The sequence below is a fragment of the Capra hircus genome, chromosome 11 (assembly GCF_001704415.2).
Source record: "Capra hircus breed San Clemente chromosome 11, ASM170441v1, whole genome shotgun sequence".
Classification (NCBI taxonomy): Eukaryota; Metazoa; Chordata; class Mammalia; order Artiodactyla; family Bovidae; genus Capra; species Capra hircus.
This window is the reverse complement of record NC_030818.1, coordinates 97267599-97290233: the sequence shown is the minus strand read 5'-3', so window position 1 is coordinate 97290233 and position 22635 is coordinate 97267599. Positions and strand designations below refer to the sequence as shown.

The 22635-nt window shown below is 46.1% G+C and overlaps 1 protein-coding gene across 12 annotated transcripts in view; it reads right to left on the bottom strand.

Moving 5' to 3' along the window:
• Positions 1 to 22635, bottom strand: part of RALGPS1 (Ral GEF with PH domain and SH3 binding motif 1) — a 300991-nt gene that overhangs the window by 231824 nt on the left and 46532 nt on the right. For all 12 annotated transcript variants that reach the window (XM_018055789.1, XM_018055792.1, XM_018055795.1 and 9 more), the window contains exon 5: positions 18488 to 18538. In XM_018055789.1, the coding sequence (XP_017911278.1) occupies positions 18488 to 18538 (51 nt within the window). The remainder of the gene's footprint in view (positions 1 to 18487; positions 18539 to 22635) is intronic.

Sequence of the window (22635 nt, the reverse complement as noted above, 5' to 3'; positions counted from 1 at the left end):
TCCTCCAATTAAAAGAATATATGAACATAAATCAATGAATTAGAAAACAAAAAACCAATAGAAAAAAATTAATGGAACCAAGCGCTCTTTTTTGCTATCAATCAAATTGATAAACTTAGCCAAACTCATCAGTGGGGGTGGGAGTGGGGGGAGAAAGGAGACACAAATTATATCAGGAATGAGAGACTAGAAATCATTATAGATCCCATAGACAGTAACAGGATAAGAGAATATTATGAACAACTTCATGGGAATAAATTTAACAACCTAGATGAAATAGACAAACTCACTGAAAAATACAACCAAAGCTCCCTAAAAAAATTACGGACTACTTGAATACTCCACATCTATTAGAGAAATTATATTCATAGTTTAAAAATGTTCCACAATAACCTAGTAATTGCACTCCATGATATTTACCCAGAAGAGATGAAAACCTATAGCCTCATAAAAAATACTGCATTTGGATGTCTGAGCAGCTTTATTCATAGTCACCCCAACTTAGAAGCAACCAAGATTTCTCTCAGTAAGACAGGTATATGGATAAACTGTTGTATATCCAGATAATTGAATATTATTCAATGCTAAAAAAAAAAAAAGAAATGCTAACCAAGCTATAAAAAGACATGGAAGAGCTTTAAATGCATATTACTAAGTGAAAGAAGCCCATAAAACTGTATGATTCCAACTCTATGACAGGCTGGAAAAAACAAAGCTTGGAAACACTAAAAAAGATCACTGGTTGCTGAAGGCTAGGAGAGAGGGATGAATAGAGAGGATTTTTTAGCGCAGTGAAATTATTCTTTATGATACTATAATGGTGAATACATGTCATTATGCATTTGTCAAAACCCATGAAATGTATAACACCAAGACTGAATCCTAAATTAAACTATGGGTGCTGGGTAATAATGAGGTATCAATGTAGGTTCATCAGCTAAAGCAAATGTAATCCACTCTGATGTGGACACTGAGAGTGGGGAAAAGGAGTACATGAGAACACTCTCTACTTTCTGCTAAAACTGCTCTTAAAAGCAGTCTATTTAAAAGGAAAGAACAAAAACTTTTCCACAAAGAAAACTCCAAGTCCAGGTGGCTCTACTGGTGAAATATACCAAATATTTACAAAAGAAATCATACCAATTCTACATAAACTCGGGAAAACTGAAAAGGAAAGAATGCTTCCTAACTTGTTTTATGAGGTCAGCGTTACACTGATATCAAAACCAGAAAAAGACATTTCAAGGAAAGAAAAACACAGACCGGTATTTCTCATCATGAACACAGGTGCAAAAAATTCTTAGCAAAATTTTAACAGATCAACTCCAACAATATACAAAAGGGATTCTGCATCATGACCAAGTGGGGTTTATCATAGGAATGCAAGGTTGGCTTAACATTCAAAAACCAATCTTGTGAATTCTCCATAGCAACAGACAGAAAAAGAAAAATCATATGATTCTCTCTATAAATGCAGGAAAAAATACCTGACAAAACCCTGGAGGAGGAAATGGCAACCCAACCAGTATTCTTGCCTGGAAAATCCCATGGACAGAGGAGCCTGGTAGGCTACAGTCCACAGGGTCTCAAATAGTTGGATGCCGCTGAGCAACTGGTCACATGCATACAATACCTACTGCAGATCAAAATTCTCAGCAAATTGGGATTAGGAGGGAAAATCCTCAATCTTGATAAAAGCCATTTATGAAAAACCTACATCTTATAGCTAACATCTATTTAACAAGTGGTAATGGGACAACTGGTCAACCACGTGTAAAAGAATGAAATTAGAACTTTCTAGCACCATACACAAAAATAAACTCAAAATGGATTGAAGATCTAAATGTAAGACCAGGAATTATAAAACTCTTAGAGGAAAACACAGGCAGAACACTGTCTGACATAAATCACAGCAAGATCTTCTGACCCACCTCCCAGAATAATGGAAATAAAAACAAAAATAAACAAATGGGACCTAATTAAACTTAAAACCTTTTGCACAACGAAGGAAACTATAAGCAAGATGAAAAGGCAACCTTCAGAATGGGAGAACATAATAGCAAATGAAACAACTGACAAAGAATTAATCTCCAAAATATACAAGTAGCTCATGCAGCTCAATACTAGAAAAACAAACAACCCAATCAAAAAGTGAGCCAAAAAACTAAACAGACATTTCCCCCAAAGAAGACACACAGATGGCTAGTAAACAAATGAAAAGATGCTGAACAGCACTCATTATTCAGTTTAGTTCAGTTGCTCAGTTGTATCTGACTCTTTGTGACCCCATGGACTGAAGCACACCAGGCTTCCCTGTCCATCACCAATTCCTGGAGCTTGCTCAAACTCATGTCCATCGAGTCAGTGATGCAATCCAACCACCTCATCCTCTGTTGTCCCCTTCTCCTCCTGCCTTCAATCTTTCCCAGCATTACAGTCTTTTCCAGTGAGTCAGTTTTTCGCATCAGGTATCCAAAGTATTGGAGCTTCAGCTCCAGCATTGGTCCTTCAATGAGTATTCAGGACTGATTTCCTTTAGGATGGACTGGCTGGATTTCCTTGCAGTCCAAGGGACTCTCAAGAGTCTTCTCCAACACCACAGTTCAAAAGCATCAATTCTTCAGCACTCAGCTATCTTTATGGTCCAACTCTCCCATTCATGGCTATTGGAAAAACCATAGCTTTGAGTAGATGGGCCTTTGTCACCAATTTGTCATGCATTATTAGAGAAATGCAAATAAAAAACCACAATGAGGCATCATCTCACACCAGTCAGAATGGCTGCCATCAAAAAGTCTACAAACAATGCTGGAGAAGGTATAGAGAAAAGGGAACCCTCTTACACTGTTGGTGGGAATGCAAACTGATACAACCACTATGGAGAACTGTTTGCAGATTCCTTAAAAAACTGGAAATAGAACTGCCATATGATGCAGCAATCCTACTGCTGGGCATACACACCTAGGAAACCAGAACTGAAAGAGACAGGTGTAAACCAATGATCATTCCAGCAGTGCTTACAATTGCTAGGACATGGAAGCAACCTAGATGTCCATCAGCAGATGAATGGATAAGGAAGTTGTACATATACACAATGGAATATTACTCAGCTATAAAAAAAAAAGAATGCATTTGAGTCAGTTCTAATGAGCTGAAGCTGAAACTCCAATACTTTGGCCACCTGATGTGAAGAACTGATGCACTGGAAAAGACCCTGATGCTGGAAAAGATTGAGGGCAGGAGAAGAAGGGGACGACAGAGGATGAGATGGTTGGATGGCATCACCGACTCGATGGACATGAGTTTGAGCAAGCTCTGGGAGTTGGCGATGGACAGGGAAGCCTGGCGTGCTGGAGTCCATGGGGCCGCAAAGACTCGGGCATAACTGAGGGACTGAACTGAACTGAATGAGGTGGGTGAAACTGCAGCCTATTATACAGAGTGAAGTAAGTCAGAAAGAGAAACACCAATACAGTATATTAGCACATATATATGGAATTTAGAAAGATAGTAATGATGATCCTATATGCAAGGCAGCAAAAAAGATACAGATGTAGAGAACATACTTTTGGACTCTACGGAAGAAGGCGAGTGTGGGATGATATGAGAGAATAGCATTGAAACATGTATATTACCATATGTAAAACAGACGACCAGTGTAAGTTTGATGCATGAAGCAGGGCACTCAAAGCTGGTGCTCAGGGACAACCCAGAGGGATGGGGTGGGGAGTGGGGGGAGGATTCCTGAAAAGGGGGGAGGGACGCCAGTGACTGATTTGTGGCAGGGGCCACCATAGTGTTGTGAACTGACTGTCCTCCAATTAAATAAATAAATTTTAAAAAATGGTGGAGAGTGCTGACAAAACATGGTCCACTGGAGAAGGGAATGGCAAACCTCTTTAGCATCCTTGCCTTGAGAACCCATGGAGGGTATGAATAGACAAAAAGATATGACACTGAAAAATGAACTCCCCAGATCGGTAGGTACTCAAATATGCTACTGGAGAAGAGTGGACAAATAGCTCAGGAAAGAATGAAGAGGCTCAGTTCAGTTCAGTTCAGTCACTCAATCACGTCCAACCGTCTGATGTGACTGAGTGACTAAACTGAACTGAAGAGGCTGAGCTTAAGCAAAAATAACAGCCAGCTGTGGATGTGACTGGTGATGGAAGTAAAGTCCGATGCTATAAAGAATATTGCATAGGAACCTGGAATATTAGGTCCATGAATCAAGGTAAATTGGAAATGGTCAAACAGGAGATGGCAAGAGTGAACATCGACATTTCAGGAGTCAGTGAACTAAAATGGACCAGAATGGGCGAATTTAATTCAGATGACCATTACATCTACTACCGTGGGCAAGAACCTCTTAGAAATGGAGTAACCCTCATAGTCAACAAAAGAGTCCAGAATGAGTACTTGGGTGCAATCACAAAAATGACAAAATTATCTCTGTTCGTCTCCAAGGCAAATCATTCAATATCACGGTAATCCAAGTCTGTACCCCAACCACAAATGCCAAAGAAGCTGAACGATTCTATGACACCTACAAGACCTTCTAGAACTAACACCATAAAAAGATGTCCTCTTCATCATGGGGACTGGAATGCAAAACCAGGAAGTCAAGATATAACTAGAGTAACAGGCAAGTTTGGCCTTGGAGTACAAAATAAAGCAGGGTAAAGGCTAACAGAGTTTTGCCAAGAGAACCCACTGGTCGTAACAAACACCCTCTTCCAACAATACAAGAGATGACTCTATACATGGACATCGCCAGATGGTCAATACTGAAATCAGATTGATTATATTCTTTGCAGCCAAAAATAGAGAAGCTCTATACAGTCAGCAAAACAAGACCAGGAGCTGACTATGGCTCAGATCATGAATTCCTTATTGCCAAATTCAGACTTAAATTGAAGAAAGAAGGGAAAACCACTAGACCATTAAGGTATGACTTAAATCTCTACAATTATACAGTGGAAGTGACAAATAAATTCAAGGGATTAGATGTGATAGACAGAGTGCCTGAAGAACTATGGACTGAGGTTCATAACAGTATACAGGAGGCTGTGATCAAGGCCATCCCCAAGAAAAAGAAGTGCAAAAATGCAAAATGGTTGTCTTAGGAGACCTTACAAATAGCTGAGAAAAAAAGAGATGTTAAAGGCAAAAGAGAAAAGGAAAGATATATCTATCTGAATGCTGAGTTCCAAAGAGTAGCAAGGAGAGATAAGAAAGCTTTCCTAAGTGACCAATGCAAAGAAATAGATGAAACAATAGAATGGGAAAGACCAGAGATCTCTTCAAGAAAATTAGAGCTACCAAGGGAACGTTTCATGCAAAGATGCACACAATAGAGGACAGAAACAATACGGACCTAACAGAAGCAGAAGAGATTAAGAAGAGGTGGCAAGGATACACGGAAGAACTGCACAAAAAAAGATTTTCATGACCCAGATAACCATGACGGTATGACATGGTACCAGACATCCTGGTATGTGTCTAGGCCAGACATCCCAGAATGTGAAGTCAAATGGGTCTTAGGAAGCATCACTACAAACAAAGCTAGTGGAGGTGACAGAATTCCAGTTGAGCTATTTCAAATAATAAAAGATGATGCTGTGAAAGTGCTGCACTCAATATGTCAGCAAATTTGGAAAACTCACCAGTGGCCACAGGATTGGAAAAGGTCAGTTTTCATTCCAATCCCAAAGTAAGGCAAAGCCAGAGAATGTCCAAACTACTACACAGCTGCACTCATCTCACACGCTGGCAAAGTAATGCTGAAAATTTTCCAAGCTAGGCTTCAGCAATAGGTGAACCAAGAAATTCCAGATGTTCAAGTTGGATTTAGAAAAGGCAGAGGAACCAGAGATTAAATTGCCAACATCTGATGGATCATAGAAAAAGCAAGAGAATACCAGAAAAACATCTACTTCCGCTTTATTGACTATGCCAGAGCCTTTGACTGTGTGGATCACAACAAACTGTGGAAAATTCTTCAAGGGATGGGACCATCAGAGCACCTTACCTGCCTCCTGAGAAATCTGTATCCAGGTCAAGATGAAATAACTAGAACCAGACATGGAATAACGGACTGGTTCCAAATTGGGAAGGCAGTATGTCAAGGCTGTATATTGTCACCCTGCTTATTTGACTTATATGCAGAGTACATCATGCGAAATCCCGGGCTGGATGAAGCACAAGCTGGAATCAAGACTGCCAGGAGAAATATCAATAACCTCAGATACACAGATGACACCACCCTTTGACAGAAAGTGAAGAAGAACTAAAGGGCCTCTTGATGAAAGTGAAAGAGGAGAGTGTAAAAGCTGGCTTAAAACTCAGCATTCAAAAAATGAAGATCATGGCATCTGGTCCCATTACTTCATGGAAAATAGATGGGGAAACAATGGAAACAGTGACAGACTTTATTTTCTTGGGCTCTAAAATCACTGCATTCATGGTGACTGCAGCCATGAAATTAGAAGCCACCTGCTCCTTGGAAGAAAAGCTATGACCAACCTATACTGCATAGTAAAAAGCAGAGACATTACTTTGCTGACAAAGGCCTATCTAGTCAAAGCTATGGTTTTTCCAGTAGTCACGTATGGATGTGAGAGTTGAACCATAAAAAAAGCTGAGTGCCAAAGAACTGATGTTTTTGAACTGTGGTGTTGGAGAAGACTCTTGAGAGTCCTTAGGACTGCAAGGAGATCAAATCAGTCAATCCTAAAGGAAATCAGTCCTGAATATTCATTGGAAGGACTGACGCTGAAGCTCCAATACTTTGGCCATCTGATGCGAAGAACTGACTCACTGGAAAAGACCCTGATGCTGGGGAAGATTGAAGGCAGGAGAAGAAGGGAACGACAGAGGATGAGATGGTTAGATGGCATCACCCACTCAATGGACATGAGTTTGAGCAAGCTCCGGGAGTTGGTGACGGACAGGGAAGCCTGGTGTGCTGCAGTCCATGGGGTCATAAAGAGTCGGACACGACTGAGCGACTGAACTGAACTGAAAAATGGAAGAGCGGTTTTCTTCTAAGACTAGAAACAAGCCAAGGATATCTGCTCTAACCACTTTTGCTCAACAGGGTACTATATAGCCAGTTAGTAAGACAAGGAAAAGAAACAAAAACGTCTAGTCTAGAAAGAAGGAACTTAAACTGCTGTTGTTCACAGAGATGGGCTTCCCGAGTGGCGCTAATGGTAAAGAGCCCAGCTGCCACTGCCGAGGATCTGAGAGATGCAGGTTCAAGCCCTGGGTCAGGAAGATCCCCTGGAGGAGGGCATGGCAACCGAACCCAGTACTCCTGCCTACAGAGTCCCATGGACAGAGGAGCCTGGTGGGCTACAGTCCACAGGATCACAGAGAGTCGGACACTACTGAAGTGACTTAGCACATTCACAGAGATATCATCATCTGTGTAGAAGTCCTAAAGAATCTACAGAAACAGCTACTAGAATAAGTGAAAGTTAAACAAAGCTGTGGGATACAGATCAATTTACAAAAATCGGTCATATCTCTATAAATTAGTAATGAACAACTGGAACTTAATTTAAACAAGATAACACTTACAACAGCACAGAAAACTAAATTTTGGGAATTAGTCTGACAAAAGATATGTAAGACCTATACATTGAAAAGTATACAACATATACTGAAATAAATTATAAAAGACCTAAGTACACAGAACTGCATACTATGCTCATGGTTCCAGTGACTCAATATTGTTAAGATATCAATTTTCCCCAAAATGATGGACAGATTCAACCCAAAGATTCAACCCAGTCACAGTCATAGCCTGGGGGATTCTATAAAAGCTAACAAACTGATTTTCAATTTTCTATAGAAATGCAGAGGACAACAGCCAAAACAATTTTGAAACAGAAGAACACATTTTAGGGGCTTATATTACCTGATTTTAAGAAGACAGTGGAGGGGGGAAGTGGAGAGAGGGAGGGACTGCAAAGAGCATGAGGAAACTTTCTGGGTGGACAGTATATTTATTATCTTTATCTGCTGATGGTTTTGCATGTATATGCATACATCCAAACTCATCAAATCATTGACTTTATTTATGCGTGGCTTATTATATGTCAGCTTTGCCTCAATAAAGCTGAAAAAAATCTCACTCAGTCCTCATGTCCAGTTTTTTGAGGCCATCATATCATCGGCTCCATTGTGCAAATGTGTAAAGTGAACCTTAGAGTAATAAAGTGACTTAGCGTGATCCCCACTCCAGTACTCTTGCCTGGAAAATCCCATGGATGGAGGAGCCTGGAAGGCTGCAGTCCATGGGGTCGCTGAGGGTAGGACACGACTGAGCAACTTCACTTTCACTTTTCACTTTCATGCACTGGAGAAGGAAATGGCAACCCACCTCCAGTGTTCTTGCCTGGAGAATCCCAGGCACGGGGGAGCCTGGTGGGCTGCCGTCTATGGGGTCGCACAGAGTCGGACACGACTGAAGTGATTTAGCAGCAGCAGCAGCGTGGTCACACAGATATCAACCTATCCCTTTTACTCCTGAGCAAGGAAGAAAGGCTCTTCTCCCTGCTTCTCATTTATTCAACTAATGATAAGCAGTGATCCTATAACAGGCCACTGTGGTTGGAGTAAAGAGTCATAGCAGTGACAAAAGGTCCTTCCTCAGAGAACGTGACGCACTGCTGGGCCCAGGGCCCTTCTAAGCTGATTTATTAGTCTGTCATTGCTTTTCTCCTTATTTCATATACTTACATCTCTCGAAAAAAGAGAAACACCTTGTTGAGTTTCTGCCTCCCTCCCGGCTGCCCGTGCAATCGCTGTTAAGCATCGCAACACTATGAGATGGGTATCACTGCCACTTTACAGCTAAGGAAACTGCCCAGGGAGGTGAAGGAACCTGCCATGATCACACAGCTGGAGGGCCACAGAGCCAGATCTTCCTGTCTCCCGACCCAGCAAGTCAGGCAGTTGCTCCAGCAGCAAGAGTCCAAACGAACCCTGTTTTCCTCACAGACAAAAATCACAACCAGGCTCCAAGTCCCTGTGGACCAGAACAGCTGTTCACCAAACATTCTGTTTTGCGCTATTAATTCACTTAAAAGGAAATTTGGTTTCTAACCAGCGCAAATGTCATAGCCACACTCAAGAAGTTAGAGGGGAAAAAAAATGAGTCTAGAAATTGCAAAGTGTTGGTTTTACTGGATCAAATGTGCTGCTGGCCTGTGTCTGTAGCCAGATCGGACTCCTGACCCAGCCAGCTCTCCCCACTGTCTAGGCAGGTCTTTTTCTGGGGCTCAGAGAAGTTCTCTAACCTCTGTTTCCATCACGAAGGGAGCTATGGGGGGAAAGCCCGTTCCCACTCTGTTTCCACTGTGACAACAAACTCTTGCAAAGGACAGAGCAATTAGTAGGAAATGAGAAGCAAATAACAAATGTAGTAACAGATGAGAGAGACAGCTGCTTGGGCTTCCGGTGCTAAATAGCATCAGCACTGAGATGTGGAGCCACCCTCCCCCACGCCTGGGCCACTGGAGGCACCTGGCCCACCCCCTACTACCCAACTCAGTTTTTTTTTTAACAGAGAAGGAGCAGGACAGTGTAGACGTCAAGAGGACTCAATGGGGCTTTACTGTTATTATTTTTACTACCACATCCTAAATATATTCAACAAGTAACATCAGGCACTGTGTTGGGTCATAGGATATGGGGTGAATCATTCTGGCGCAACCCCTGTGTCCATGCAGTTTATAATCTAGGAGGGAGGCAGACTTGAAACACTAATTATTCAGGCTTTCCAAAGTCATGACGGTTCAGCACAGTGGTGAAAAGGCCTGTACGTGGGCAGTGGCAGACAGTGAGGTTGAGAGGGAGCAGAGGGGAGCCTGCTGTAGCCCGAGCTCTAAGCTGCTCACACCACCTCCTGAGGCGGAAGGAGGAGTCGCCTATGATGGGGACAAGAAGGGCACCCCGGTGGAGGGCACAGTCTGCAGGAAGGTTGCTGAGATGGCAGGGAAACCAGGGAAGGGTGTGGGGCAGCACAGAGCAGTGGGCTTGCTGCCGGCTCTTCATGCAGAGTCAGGCTGGGAAAGGGGGCGGGTCTGTATCCTTGGAGCAGTGGGGAGCCTCAGAGGGTTCTGGGCAGGACAGGGACACAGTGGGATTTTGGCTTTAGAAAGATGTCTCTGAATACAGAGAGGAGGTTGTAGGGGGAGGTGGGAGGGAACCAACCATGCGGAGATGTGATCGGAGGATGGGTGGCAGTGACTCAGGCTAGGCTGGGGCAGTGAAGGAAACAGTCTGAGAAAATGGCCCAGCATGTGACCTGAAAGAGGGGTTTTAATGATGTCAGCGAAACCGATCTCCTTTTTACAAATAACTGCCTTGCTGGCGGCGCTCTTCCCTTCTCCCAGGGCCAAATGCTCTGATTCCAGGAGCAGCAAAGACACACAGGGCTTGTCCGCCATCCAACACTGACCTCTGCTTTCAGGAATGCCCGCTTCTTCAGAGCAAGCAAACGGCATCCAGACAAAAGGCCAGAGGGTCAGGTTCCTGAACCCACAGGCAGTGTTTTCCTGAACTGCAACGTGTCATGTGGCCACGAGCAAAGCGTGTGCTTCAGCGGGGAGTCTCCCAGGCCTGCAGGCCCGCCCCTCAGCAGAGCAGCAGACAGGGGGACCAGCCAGGCCTGAGCGCTCAGCCCTTATTCGGGGAGGGTGAAACCAAGTCTCTCTAGGGTAGGCACCCCCAGGGACCAGAGCTCTATCTGGATACCGCCTACGCTGTCCCCAAACACTTGTAAATGAGGCCCACCTGTTCCTCCTCCTCACCGGATCTGCCCTACCCCAGGGCCACAGGGAGGAAGAGAGCAAGGATCCAGGCTGCATGCCCACCCGGAACACCCCTGCGCCTGCCTTCCAGCTGGCCTGTGCCTCGAACCCAAGTGGCAGCTGCTGGTGATACTCTGCCCCCATCCCTCACAAGGCTCCCAGGCTGTGCCCACAGCTCTCCTCTGAGCCATTTCAGGGAGGGACCCTCCGGCCCTCCGTCTCCCCTCCATATCCTGCCCGCCTCGCCCCAGGATGCTCTCACCGTCAGCAGGGCTCACAGTCTCCTTCCAGTTTCCCACCATCATCACCGAGGACATCAGTCCACTGGGCGGTACCCTTGCACTTCTGGGTCACACTGTATCTCAACCATCCCCCAAAAGACCGTATCCCCCTCCACCTCAGCTACCCAAAGGCGCAGTCAGCACCCCGTCCAGCACAGTCATCAGAGCGACCCCAGCTCTGACCCTGAACTCTGAAATCCTTCTCCTTCCGGACCTCCTGGCCTCCCTCACCTGGACAAGATGCTGCCCGCTACCCTGCTCAGCATCAGGACGCTGGGCTCCCTGGGCCTCTTCCTGCATCCAGGGCCACTTCCTCTGCCCTCTGCTCCCCAAACGCAGAGTGCACCCCTCTGTCACCTGTGTCTTCTTGCCTCAGCCCTCAGGGCAGGCCCCTACCCAGTCCGGGGCCAGGCACCTCCCCACCATTGAGACCACCCTTGCCTCCCCGCAACTGCAGCACAGCTCCCAGACCAGTCTCCCTGAGTGCAGTCGGCTCTGTCTCCCCACTTAGAACAAAGTCCCTAGAAATCTCCCACATCTCCTCTACAAATCTGTGCCCATCACTCCCTTCATGAAGCTCCCCAGTGATCCCCAGGCTAGCCAGCTAAAGCTCTGCCACCTGCTCCTCTCCACCAGCCGCTCTCTGCTCGAGGCCCCGACAGCCCAAATGCTTCTAGCCCACTGTCTGTTTCCATGTCTGCCCCTCACTCTCACAGAAGTGGCCCCTCCACCTCTGTCTCTCTAGCACATGGCTCACCAACTCACGAAGAAGTCAATGAGTGAGAAATCTGGCAGTGGGGATGGAGCAACGTCGGCAGGGGCAGCGGGACTGGAAGAAACACAGGCGCGTGGAGAAGCTTCCCACCCCACTGAGTCTGGTACCCACTGCAGTTCGTTTCCATCACATTCGGGTCTCTGGACACCCATCCATGTGCCTCTGTGACCCTGCGCTCCCCTGGCTGCCAGACAGGAAGAGAATGACACACACATCTCTGGGGAGCTTCCAGCACACCCACATCTCCCGCAAGGGCGTCCCTTAGGAGCACAGGACCCAGAGAACAACAGCTCACCTTTTTTTCTCCCCAGACACTAGGTACCAAGAATAGTGTTAAACTTGGGGAAATATACCACCTGCCTTTGCAGTGTTATTCGCGCTGCCTGAAATGTCGTTCCCAACCCCTATCCCATTCCCCGAATCACCCATCAGACAGGATCCCTTCCAGCCTTCCAGGCTCAGTGCCAGTTGCTATTCAGTCACTCATTCGTGTCCAATTCTTTGAGACCCCATAGACTGTAGCATGCCAGGCTTCCCTGTCCTTCACTATCTCCCGGAGTTTGATCAAACTCAGGTCCATTGAGTTGATGATGACACCCAACCATCTCATCTTCTGCGTTCCCCCTTTTCCTTTTGCCCTCAATCTTTTCCAACATCAGGGTTTTTTCCAGTGAGTCTCAGGTGGCCAAAGTATTAGAACTTCAGCTTCAGCATCAGTCCTTCCAATGAATATTCAGGACTGATTTCCTTTAGGATTGACTGGTTTGATCTCCTTGCTGTCCAAGGGACTCTCAAGAGTCTTCTCCAACACCACAGTTCAAAAGCATCAGTTCTTCAGTGATCAGCCTTCTCTGTGGTCCAACTCTTACATCCATACGTGACTACTAGAAAAACCATGGCTTTGACTTTATGGACCTTTGTCAGCAAAGCGACGTCTCTGCTTTTTAATACTCTAAGTTTATCACAGCTTTCTTTCCAAGAAGCCAGTGTCCCGACCCAACAGCAGAGCGAGTCTCTCTGTGGCCCCAGGAAACCGTGAGATGTGTCTCCATCCAGACCTCAGCCTCCCCACCATTTGAGAAGCTCGGGTATGAACTCAGGTCTTAAGGATTCCAAACACAGTGCTCTTCACTGCTCTGCTACTCAGACCATCGCCTCCTCTGGGCCACTGGCTCCCACCCGGGCATCCCTGAATGTTCTTTCGAGCATGAGCTCACACTCAAAATGCACAGAGCCTATTCAGAGCATGCGCTGGTGAGGAATCACAGCCTCGAGTGACTGGGAACTTCCCACACGCGGGCACTGCACCGAGTTCTTTCACGTGAGGTGAACACTATGGTTTCCCTCACTTTACACACGAGAAAACCCAAGCATAAAGAGAATGAGTAATTTGTTCACACTCCAAGCTGGGAATGGTGAAGCTGGGACCGCACCCCAGCCTTGCCAGGCTGAGCCTGTGCTGTCTAGCACCCCAAGCAGGATCAGCGGGCCCAGAAGTTGGACTCGGGCAGAACCTGGTGAGTCGATCACAGAGCACAGCGTGCACATTCTAAGAACAGCGGTTCACCCACTGATGCTTCATGTTAAAACTAACAACAGAAACAGTTCCGACCTTCAAACTGGTCTCTGAGAAACTGGCAGGCCTTCAATTCCACAGGCCAGGAGGTGGGCATAAGGACAGGCAGATTCTGTAGGGAAGGCTGGTGGAGACAAAAATGCCACCCTGCAAATGTACCCTCTCCCAAGGCAGCTGCCACCAGGACTCCCACAGAAAGACCCCCTTCACCATGCAGCCCTTTTCCTGGGCAGCAGGAATCCACCCATCCCTGCAAACCAATCCATCATGGCATGGAGAGGGTTCTAGGCCACAGCTAGCCAGGCAAACACGGCTGAGAGCCATTATGCTGCCAAGTTGTATCTGCATTAACCCACCAGGTTTTGATAAAATCGGCCACTTGCCAGAGTCACCAGGGAATAGTTATGACTCCATATTCGCTAACCTCCATTTTCCTTGCTCTCTGCCAATCCTTAACTCACTGTCTGCCTGGCCTCCTCTGAGCCCTGGGCCGATGCTCTTGCGGCCCCGTTGGCAGAAACGAGCAAAGCCGCAGTTCTACCCTCTGTTATCAACAGCATTTGGAAATGTGAATCTTCAAAGACTGTGCTCACCAGGCAAAACCCCAGCTTTGGGGGAAGTGGTTACACCGCAGAACAGGCACTCTGGTAATCACCTCCCCTCCTTGGTAGGCCCTCCCTGGCATCTGCCTGCATTTGGCCAGAGACTGTTCTGCTACGGTGCCTCTCTCCTTCATTCATTCATGCTCCGCTCACTCAGCACATATTTATCATGTAGATAGTATGTTCCAGGCATGGGGATTACAACAGGGTCTCTCAGGATGCAACCCTCCAGAACTAAGTGAGCATAAACTCTTTCTCTGCCCTGGTGTGTTCAAAGACCTTTGCAGGGAGGCCAGGGAAGGAGACCCACCTGGGCGTGTAAGTAGTAGGAGGGAGAAAAGAAGAAAAGGAACTAAAGACAAATATAACTACAATTAAATGTTCAACTGTAGCAGTCTGCTAAATAATAACAGTAATACTGATATTATTATTTTAAAACTATCATATATGTGTATGTATATATATGTGCGTGTGTGAGAGAGAGAGATGAATAATACAAAAAAAATAATTATTTAATGTTGTTAGGAACCAAAATTGGCAGGGTAAAAGAAAACATGCCAAAAAATCAAAGGAATTAAGTTAACAATCCCGGAATGCTAGATTTGAACTGGAAAGACCAACACTGTACTGGTTGGGCTTCCACCTGATAAAGTGGCATAAGGAACGATCCTAAAATCTCAGAGGCTCACGGTGACAAGCAGGTCATTAGAGTGACTGCAGTTCAGCTGATCTCTGCTGGAACCACCGGGCTGTACCAAGTTATGCTGGAGTTCAGGCTTCGGGTCAGGGTCATGTCACCTTCCGCGTCCTCATTTGGGGACTCAGGCTAAAAGCACAAGAGCAATGGGTCCCTCAGAGAGAGTGGAAGTTCTGAGAGGGCTAGTGAAGCTTCCTGACTTTCAGCGGCTCAGCTCACCACTCGCATCCCATCACTTGGGCCCAAGTCACCAGCGTGGCCCAAAGTCCAGGGGTGGGGAAATATACGCCACCGGCTGCGAAGCCATGATAAGGATGAGGAGGGAATAACATCGCCCGTCCAATCATCCAGTCATAAACTCATGACTTTTAGTTTTAAAAAATAAATATCTCCTAGCCTCACCCACCAAAAAGGCCTAAAAGCATCAGCAGTCCAATAGCAATGAAAATGCTCTCCCCAAGGCTGTGGTTTCTAAACCCTGTTCTCCACTAAAAGAAACCAGGACCCCTGAGGGACTGCCTGACTCCAGGTCTTCAGCAAGAAACCAGTTTATCTTGTATCAAAGAGCAAGGAATTTCTCAAAAAATAATGGGATGATGTTAAAAGGATACAGGAGATGACATGAAAGGGCTCCCATTGGTTAAAGACAGGATAATTTACGCATTATACTTTATACAGTTATACTTTGGCCACCTGACTCATTGGAAAAGACCCTGATGCTGGGAAAGACTGAAGACAAGAGGAGAAGGGAAAGCAGAGGACGAGATGGTTAGATAGTGTCACCAACTCAGTGGACATAAATTTGAGCAAACTCCGGGAGATTGTGGAGAACAGGGGAGCCTGGTGAGTGGGAGTTCATGGGGTCACAAAGAGTCGGACACAACTTAGCGATGGAATAACAATTTATGCATCAAAAAGAACAGTGACTACAACTGACTGAAAGGGATTCCCAGCCCTACTCGAAGCCTATGGAATCAGAATCTCCAGGCACAAAGCCTAGGGATCTGGATTTTTTTATTTTTATTTTTATTTTTTTTATTTTTTATGGAGCTCTCAACTGATTCTGAAGCACAGCCAGGATTGCAAGGCACAAGTTTCCTGATCTTCTGGGAATCCAGATCACTCAGGGTGCCCATCTCACTATCAGGTGCCAGCCTCTGCTTCCTGCAAAGTCTTGTCTACATCAAACTGACACGTGTCCCTTACTCACATGCTTCCGACTCTGGGGTGGTCCAGCCGTAACGTGGCAGACATCATCAAGGGGAAAGGTTCCAGTTTTCAGTCTGCTGACAACAATAACAAGAGCAGAGAAGCTGGGACAGCTCCCAGGGTGCTCCTTTTAACCATGGTTTTGACAATGACAATGAGGAACAAACTCTTCCGGTTTTTAGCTAACATATCACAGATCTAAAATGGAGAAGTTTGGGGTTTCTCCAGATACCTCGCAGCAGATCATTCTTAATCCTCACTTGGCAGCAGAATCAACTGGTGAGCTTCGACAAAACAGGGCTGACAGTGTTCTGGACTCTAACCCAGAGGCTCAGAGTCCACGGTCTAGGGTGCAGTCCAGGCACCCAGTGTTTCCAAGGCTGCCCAGGTGATTCTGATGCGAGGCTGTGCTTGAGAACCACAGCTCCAAGTGCATCTTTAAAGCAAAACTTGACCGCAAAACTTAACGTCTTGTCACAACTTGATACGAGATACGCTCCTGGCCATGCCTCTTGAGAGCCCCCCACCCCTCCCCTCCTACAATCGGCCCAAGCAGCCATGCCTGCGTCCCCGGGCTCACCACAGACTGGGCGGCCCTCCCCGATGTTCAGGGCAGAGAATAAAGCTCCAGGTCAAGCCAAAGCAGAGAACGTGAGCAGAGACCTAATAATTCAGCTGAGGCAACTGTCACGCAACTACTCCCCCAACAGGCTCCAGGGTGTAGTGCGCTGAGTGGGTATTGGTTTTTGTTTTAATTAGAAAGAATGTGTAATCCCCACATTAGAAGAAAATAGAGAAAGACTTAAGTCAGCCAGTTCAAAAAATCAAACATAATTCTGCCCCCCCCAACTTAATGAATAAAACACACACACACACAAACACAAATCACTGCCACGTCCTCACACAAGCGCCGAGTGCAGCTAGCAATACTACTCTCCCCTTGATTTATAGTGCGTTAGATGCCAGCTCTAGGAAGGCCTGGATCCTTTGTCTGGCTTTGTATTAAAATACGCTGTTTTTCTCAAAGTCTTAACAACACCACACTGTCAGAAGAAGGGCATCCTGTTAAGAGTGTTCTGGGGACTTCCCTGGGGGCCTAATAGATAAGACTTTGCCTTCCAATGCAGGGGACGCAGGTTCGATACCTCGTCAGGGAACTAAGACCCCCACAAGCCACGCGTCAACTGAGCCCAAGCGCCACAATGCCTGAGCCTGCACACCACCACTAAGGAGAAGCCTGTGCACCACAGCGAAGGGCCCGCGGGCCGCAACAGAGACCTGACCTGGCCAAGAATAAACAAGTGAACCAACAAATCAATATTTAATCAATACCGTGGTTTTGACACGTCTCCCGATCCACACTCCTCTTCTCTGAAATCTGCACCCCACTCACAAAGCTGGGTCCGCTCAGCTGTACACGCTCGTCCTGGCCACAAACTCCTGAGCTGAGTCACTGAACCGGTTCTGGACACAGAACTCAGCTGGGCTGGACTGAGACGGGCTGGTCCCAATCTGGAAGGTGGCTTCCACAGACACCGCGCAAATGCGGGCCCTTTGGGCAGGCCAGGTTGGACCGCAGGGGCAGACAGAACAGGGCAGGAGAGAGGGGAGAGGGGAAGGCAGAGGCGAGGCAGAAAGCAGGGAGAGAGTGTGCGTCCTGCTCGGCAACGTAGGCTGCCTGAACTCCAGGCCCACAGGTATGGAAAGTGCCCCCTTTACGCTCGTAAATTCTTCCTCTGCCTATTCAGCTACTTGAAATGAATTTCTATCACTTGATAACAAAACCAGAACTGGGACTAAACTAACTGTAAAGCCACGTTATCAACTGCTAGACATTTCCAGAATTTTTTCCAAAGACTAAATTCAACTTTTTTTCTCTTCATTGAATATGCTGTTTCTAAAAATATATGTATGCTTTTAACGTAAATACGTATACATTTTTGCTGCAGCAACTGGCTTCAAAATCAGAAACAAGGCAACCATCAGAATTTGGGATCAACAGAAAAAAAGCTCCTAGGAAATGTTCCCTCCCATCTCCATCTTGAACAGTGAGCGTCTCCAGCAGGGGTGACCCGGGAGAAGGCCAGGCCTTAGACTCAGGTGTGGAGGCCAGCCATGGGCACTGACTGCCCCCAGCCCTGACAGAGAGGGCCAGATGCGGTCCCATCCTCTGGAAAAATCCAAACAGCAGGCTCAGAGGATGAGCCCCTTTGAGAATGGGATTCCTGGATGCTCTCTTTGCTACTGCTGCTGCTACTAAGTCGCTTTAGTCGTGTCCAACTCTGTGTGACCCTATGGACTGCAGCCTACCAGGCTCCTCCGTCCATGGGATTTTCCAGGCAAGAGTACTGGAGTGGGGTGTCATTGCCTTCTCCAGATGCTCTCTTTGATGGGGGCTTAAATCGATAACATACGTTTATAGAGACTTCAAGAGCGAAACCGGGAAACTTAGTCCCTCTAACAGGACAAAATCCTCCCTCCCCGCCCAAGCACTGCTAGTACAGAGGACAGGACAAGTACAGACCTCCGGCTGGATGGCTTTAAACACGGGTATGTCCATTAGCGTGATCTGGCTCTGCAACAAAAGAGAACTGGGGTTAGAAGACACTAGGAACCAAAAACAGCTGCCATGTGACTTTGAAACTCTACAGAATAATAACACATTCTGAGAAGTCACACTTTCCCCCTTGAAATAAAAATGCAGATAGAGTAAAAAATTGGGTAGACTTTGAAAACGCCTCTCCCATCCCTTCATTCATTATAAATCTTGATCCACACCCTTCCTTCTTGAATGTGCAATGAACTCCCAATTTAGGGATTGATAATAGTAGCTTGGAGGGTACATTTTTTAGTTTGGATATTTTCATTCTATTTGAGCTTTTGTTTCAAGTCTAAGTTACTTCTACAATTTAAAAAAAGTTGCAGACACAATATTATAAGTTAGAATGTTAAACAGAGACACTCTCTATTACTCTAAAGTTTTTTTTTTTTAATTGTGGCTTATAGAAAGTATACATTTCTTCTGAAGCCTAAGCCACCTCTAAATTATATGGTGGAGTCCCATTTGAGATGGCCCCACAGACCAGTGTTGGACCATGAACTGTTTATTCCACCAGCCCACAATGAGAGAACTACAGAATTTGAGAGCAAGCATTTGGAAACTTTTATAGCGATCCCCATGCCATTTTTATTATATACTTTTTAAAGCATTAGTCCTTTGCTGTTGCTCACTGTTTAGTCACTAAGTCATGTCCAATTCTGCAACCCCATGGATTGGAGCACACCAGGCTTCCCTGTCCTTCACTATCTCCCAGAGTTTGCTCAAAACTATGTTCATCGGTTCAGTGATTTCATCCAACTATCTCATCCTCTGTCATCCCCTTCTCCTCCTGCCCTCAATCTTTCCCAGCTTCAGGGTCTTTTCCAATGAGTTGGCTTTTTACATAAGATGGCCAGAGCACTGGAGCTTCAGCTTCAGCATCAGTTCTTCCACTGATCATTCAGATTTGATTTCCTTTAGGATTGACTAGTCTGACTCCTTGTTGTCCAAAGGACTCTTAAAGAGCCTTCTCCAGCACCACAGTTCGAAAGCATCAGTTCTTCAGTACTCAGCCTTCTTTATGGTGCAACTCTCACGTCCCTTCATGACTACTGACTGGAAAGGAAAGAAACTGGTCTTTTATTAAATCTAGCTTCAGTTTAGTTCAGTTGCTCAGTCGTGTCTGACTCTTTGCAACCCCACGAATCGCAGCACGCCAGGCCTCCCTGTCCATCACCAACTCCGGAGTTCACCCAAACTCATGTCCATCGAGTCAGTGATACCATCCAGCCATCTCATCCTCAGTCGTCCCCTTCTCCTCCTGCCCCTAATCCCTCCCAGCATCAGAATCTTTTCCAATGGGTCAACTCTTTGCATGAGGTGGCCAAAGTACTGGAGTTTCAGCTTTAGCGTCAGCCTTTCCAAAGAACACCCAGCACTGATCTCCTTTAGAATGACTGGTTGGATCTCCTTGCAGTCCAAGGGACTCCCAAGAGTCTTCTTCAACGCCACAGTTCAAAAGCATCAATTCTTCGGCGCTCAGCTTTCTTCAGTCCAACTCTCACATCCATACGTGACCACTGGAAAAACCACAGCCTTGACTAGACGGACCTTTGTTGGCAAAGTAATGTCTCTGCTTCTGAATATGCTATCTAGGCTGGTCCTAACTTTCCTTCACTAATTTTGTCCACACAGAAAACACACATCTAGTTGAAACGCTGTTCCTGTGGCTATAAGCTCATCAGGTGGCAGTAAGAGCAGGTGTCACTGCTGACAGTTTTGCAGGCCAAGGCGTGGCCTGGGCTGACTTCCCACGGCCTATACTTCTCTCCAGATGCCACGTGGGGAGCCAGGACACAGTCAACAGATGCCTCTGTGACAGGCCAGGGCAAGGAGCGCTGAGAGCTCTGGATGCCCATGAATGAGAGAAGATGCCTGTCCACTGTCCACAGGGCATCTCGGAGGACACGATGCAGTGAACAGACGTGGGCTCTGGAATTCACAGGGCTCGGCGTGTGTCTGGACCATCACTTAACAGCACGTTCTCTTTGACACGTGACTTTTAACTACTCCCGGTTTCAGCTGACACATCTAGAATATGGTAACAACCATCCCTGTCTTATAGGATCACTGTGAGAATTCCAGACAAGAGGAGCAGAACGCCTGGTACCTAATAGGTACTCTCTCTATATAGGTATATATGTGTACATATATGACTGTGTGTGTGTGTACACAGGTACCAGGCATTCTGTACCTCTTGTCTTGCATATTCACAAAGATTATATATTTATATGTTTATGTATCAGAATATTTTGGCCAAAGGGGAGTCATATACATGGGTTCATATTCTGGTATATGGTTCCTGCCCAAAACACACAGATAGGAAATAATGGACTATTAACATGTTTGAACATCTATGTTTCAAAGCTGCTCTAAAAAATACTTAAAGGAGGCTGTTATATTGTCATGAGAAAAAAGCTTCATATCAAGAATTTCTTTTTTTTTGAAAGTCGCTTAGTTGTGTCTGACTCTTTGCAACCCCTTGGACTATACAATCCATGGAATTCTCTAAGCCAGAATGCTGGAGTGGGTAGACGTTTCCTTCTCCAGGGGATCTTCCCAACCCAGGGATTGAACCCAGGTCTCCTGCATCGCAGGCAGATTCTTTACCAGCTGAGCCACAAGGGAAGCCCAAGAATTTTGGAGTGGATAGCCTATCCCTTCTCCGGTGGATCTTCCCAACCCAGGAATCGAACCAGGGTCTCCTGCATTGCAGATGGATTCTTTACCAACTAAACTATCAGGAAAGCCCTGATGTCAAGAATACACTGGAGAAAAATAGCAACACACGTGGTATGTCAACTGTAACCACAATCCAGGGCTTAGGTAGAATTCTGATCACCTCTTGGCACAACTGAAAGGTGACCTGAGATCAGTGGATTTCTGGGAAGCATGGGATGCATCCCAAAGCATACCATCCCCAGGGCTGAGAAGGAGATGAAAGTAAACAGGTGGCTTTGCCTCTCCAAGGGGCTGGGGCTTGTCACGAGCACTGAGGTGAAATGCTGCCGCTACTGGAAGCTCAGTAGCGACATGGATGGCACTGCAGAGTCTGAGCAGTTCCACCTCTGGGTCTATCCACCGACAGCAAGCCAGCCCTGGACGTCAGCATAAAGTGAGTGACTACTGCTCGCTGAAGCCTGCAGGCCTGTGTGTCTGGCCCAGAGATACAGGGCCCAGAGCTCCATCCCAGGTGCAAACAGACTGGCATTTCTCCTGCCAGACTCAAGGAGATTGTTGGCCAAGTGCTCCTGACACGTGGATTAATTCTGCCATCCTGGGAAGCAGAAAGACCTCGTGAAAACAGAAGATTTGAGCTGAGATCTCAGAGGGCCTTGGAAATCTCTCCCGCAATTCAAGTTCACTCCCAATCTGGAAGAACTGGCAGGATGTTTGCAGTGTCATTTAGGGAAAGAACCAAAAGTCTGCTAACGTGAAAATGAGAAAACTTCCTTTCCATCCTGCCATCAGTTCTAGGGTTTGCTACGTGATTTTCCAAATCATGTATTAAGACAGTGACTTTGCATTTCATAATTTTTCAGATGGTTCAAGTTTCAAATATTATTGTCCCTGCTCAGACCATCAGTCAAAAATGTGCTCAGGTATTTTATTCAAGATAAACCAGAAAAACCAGAACAGAGGTCACCAGGCTGAAAATAGACTGGTTGGTCCCAAACATACCATCAGAAACTACTCAGGAGAAGCTCTCCCATTTCTATCTTCTCCGTTCTGGCCCAAAAGGATGCAGTGTCCAAAGCAAGAATACATCAATAAATAGGTAAAATCATGGGGGTATAAATTACATGTCATTTTACTACAAAGCTGAACACATGTAGCAAGGTTGAGTAAGGTTTTGAGTAATCCTCCCTTTGAAGCTGGAGCACTGCAAGGCAGGCAGTTTTACCGAAAGGAAGGGCGTGTGTAGGAGTGGGGACTTGTAGGGCAAGATCAGGGTCCTGTTCCTTTTCACAGCCGGTTCCCAGGCTCCTAGGAGTGTGGCACAGCCTCGACAGGAACAGGAGACAATGAGGCCCTCTGGTTCCTACTGTCATGGGAGCACGTGCCTGTGATGA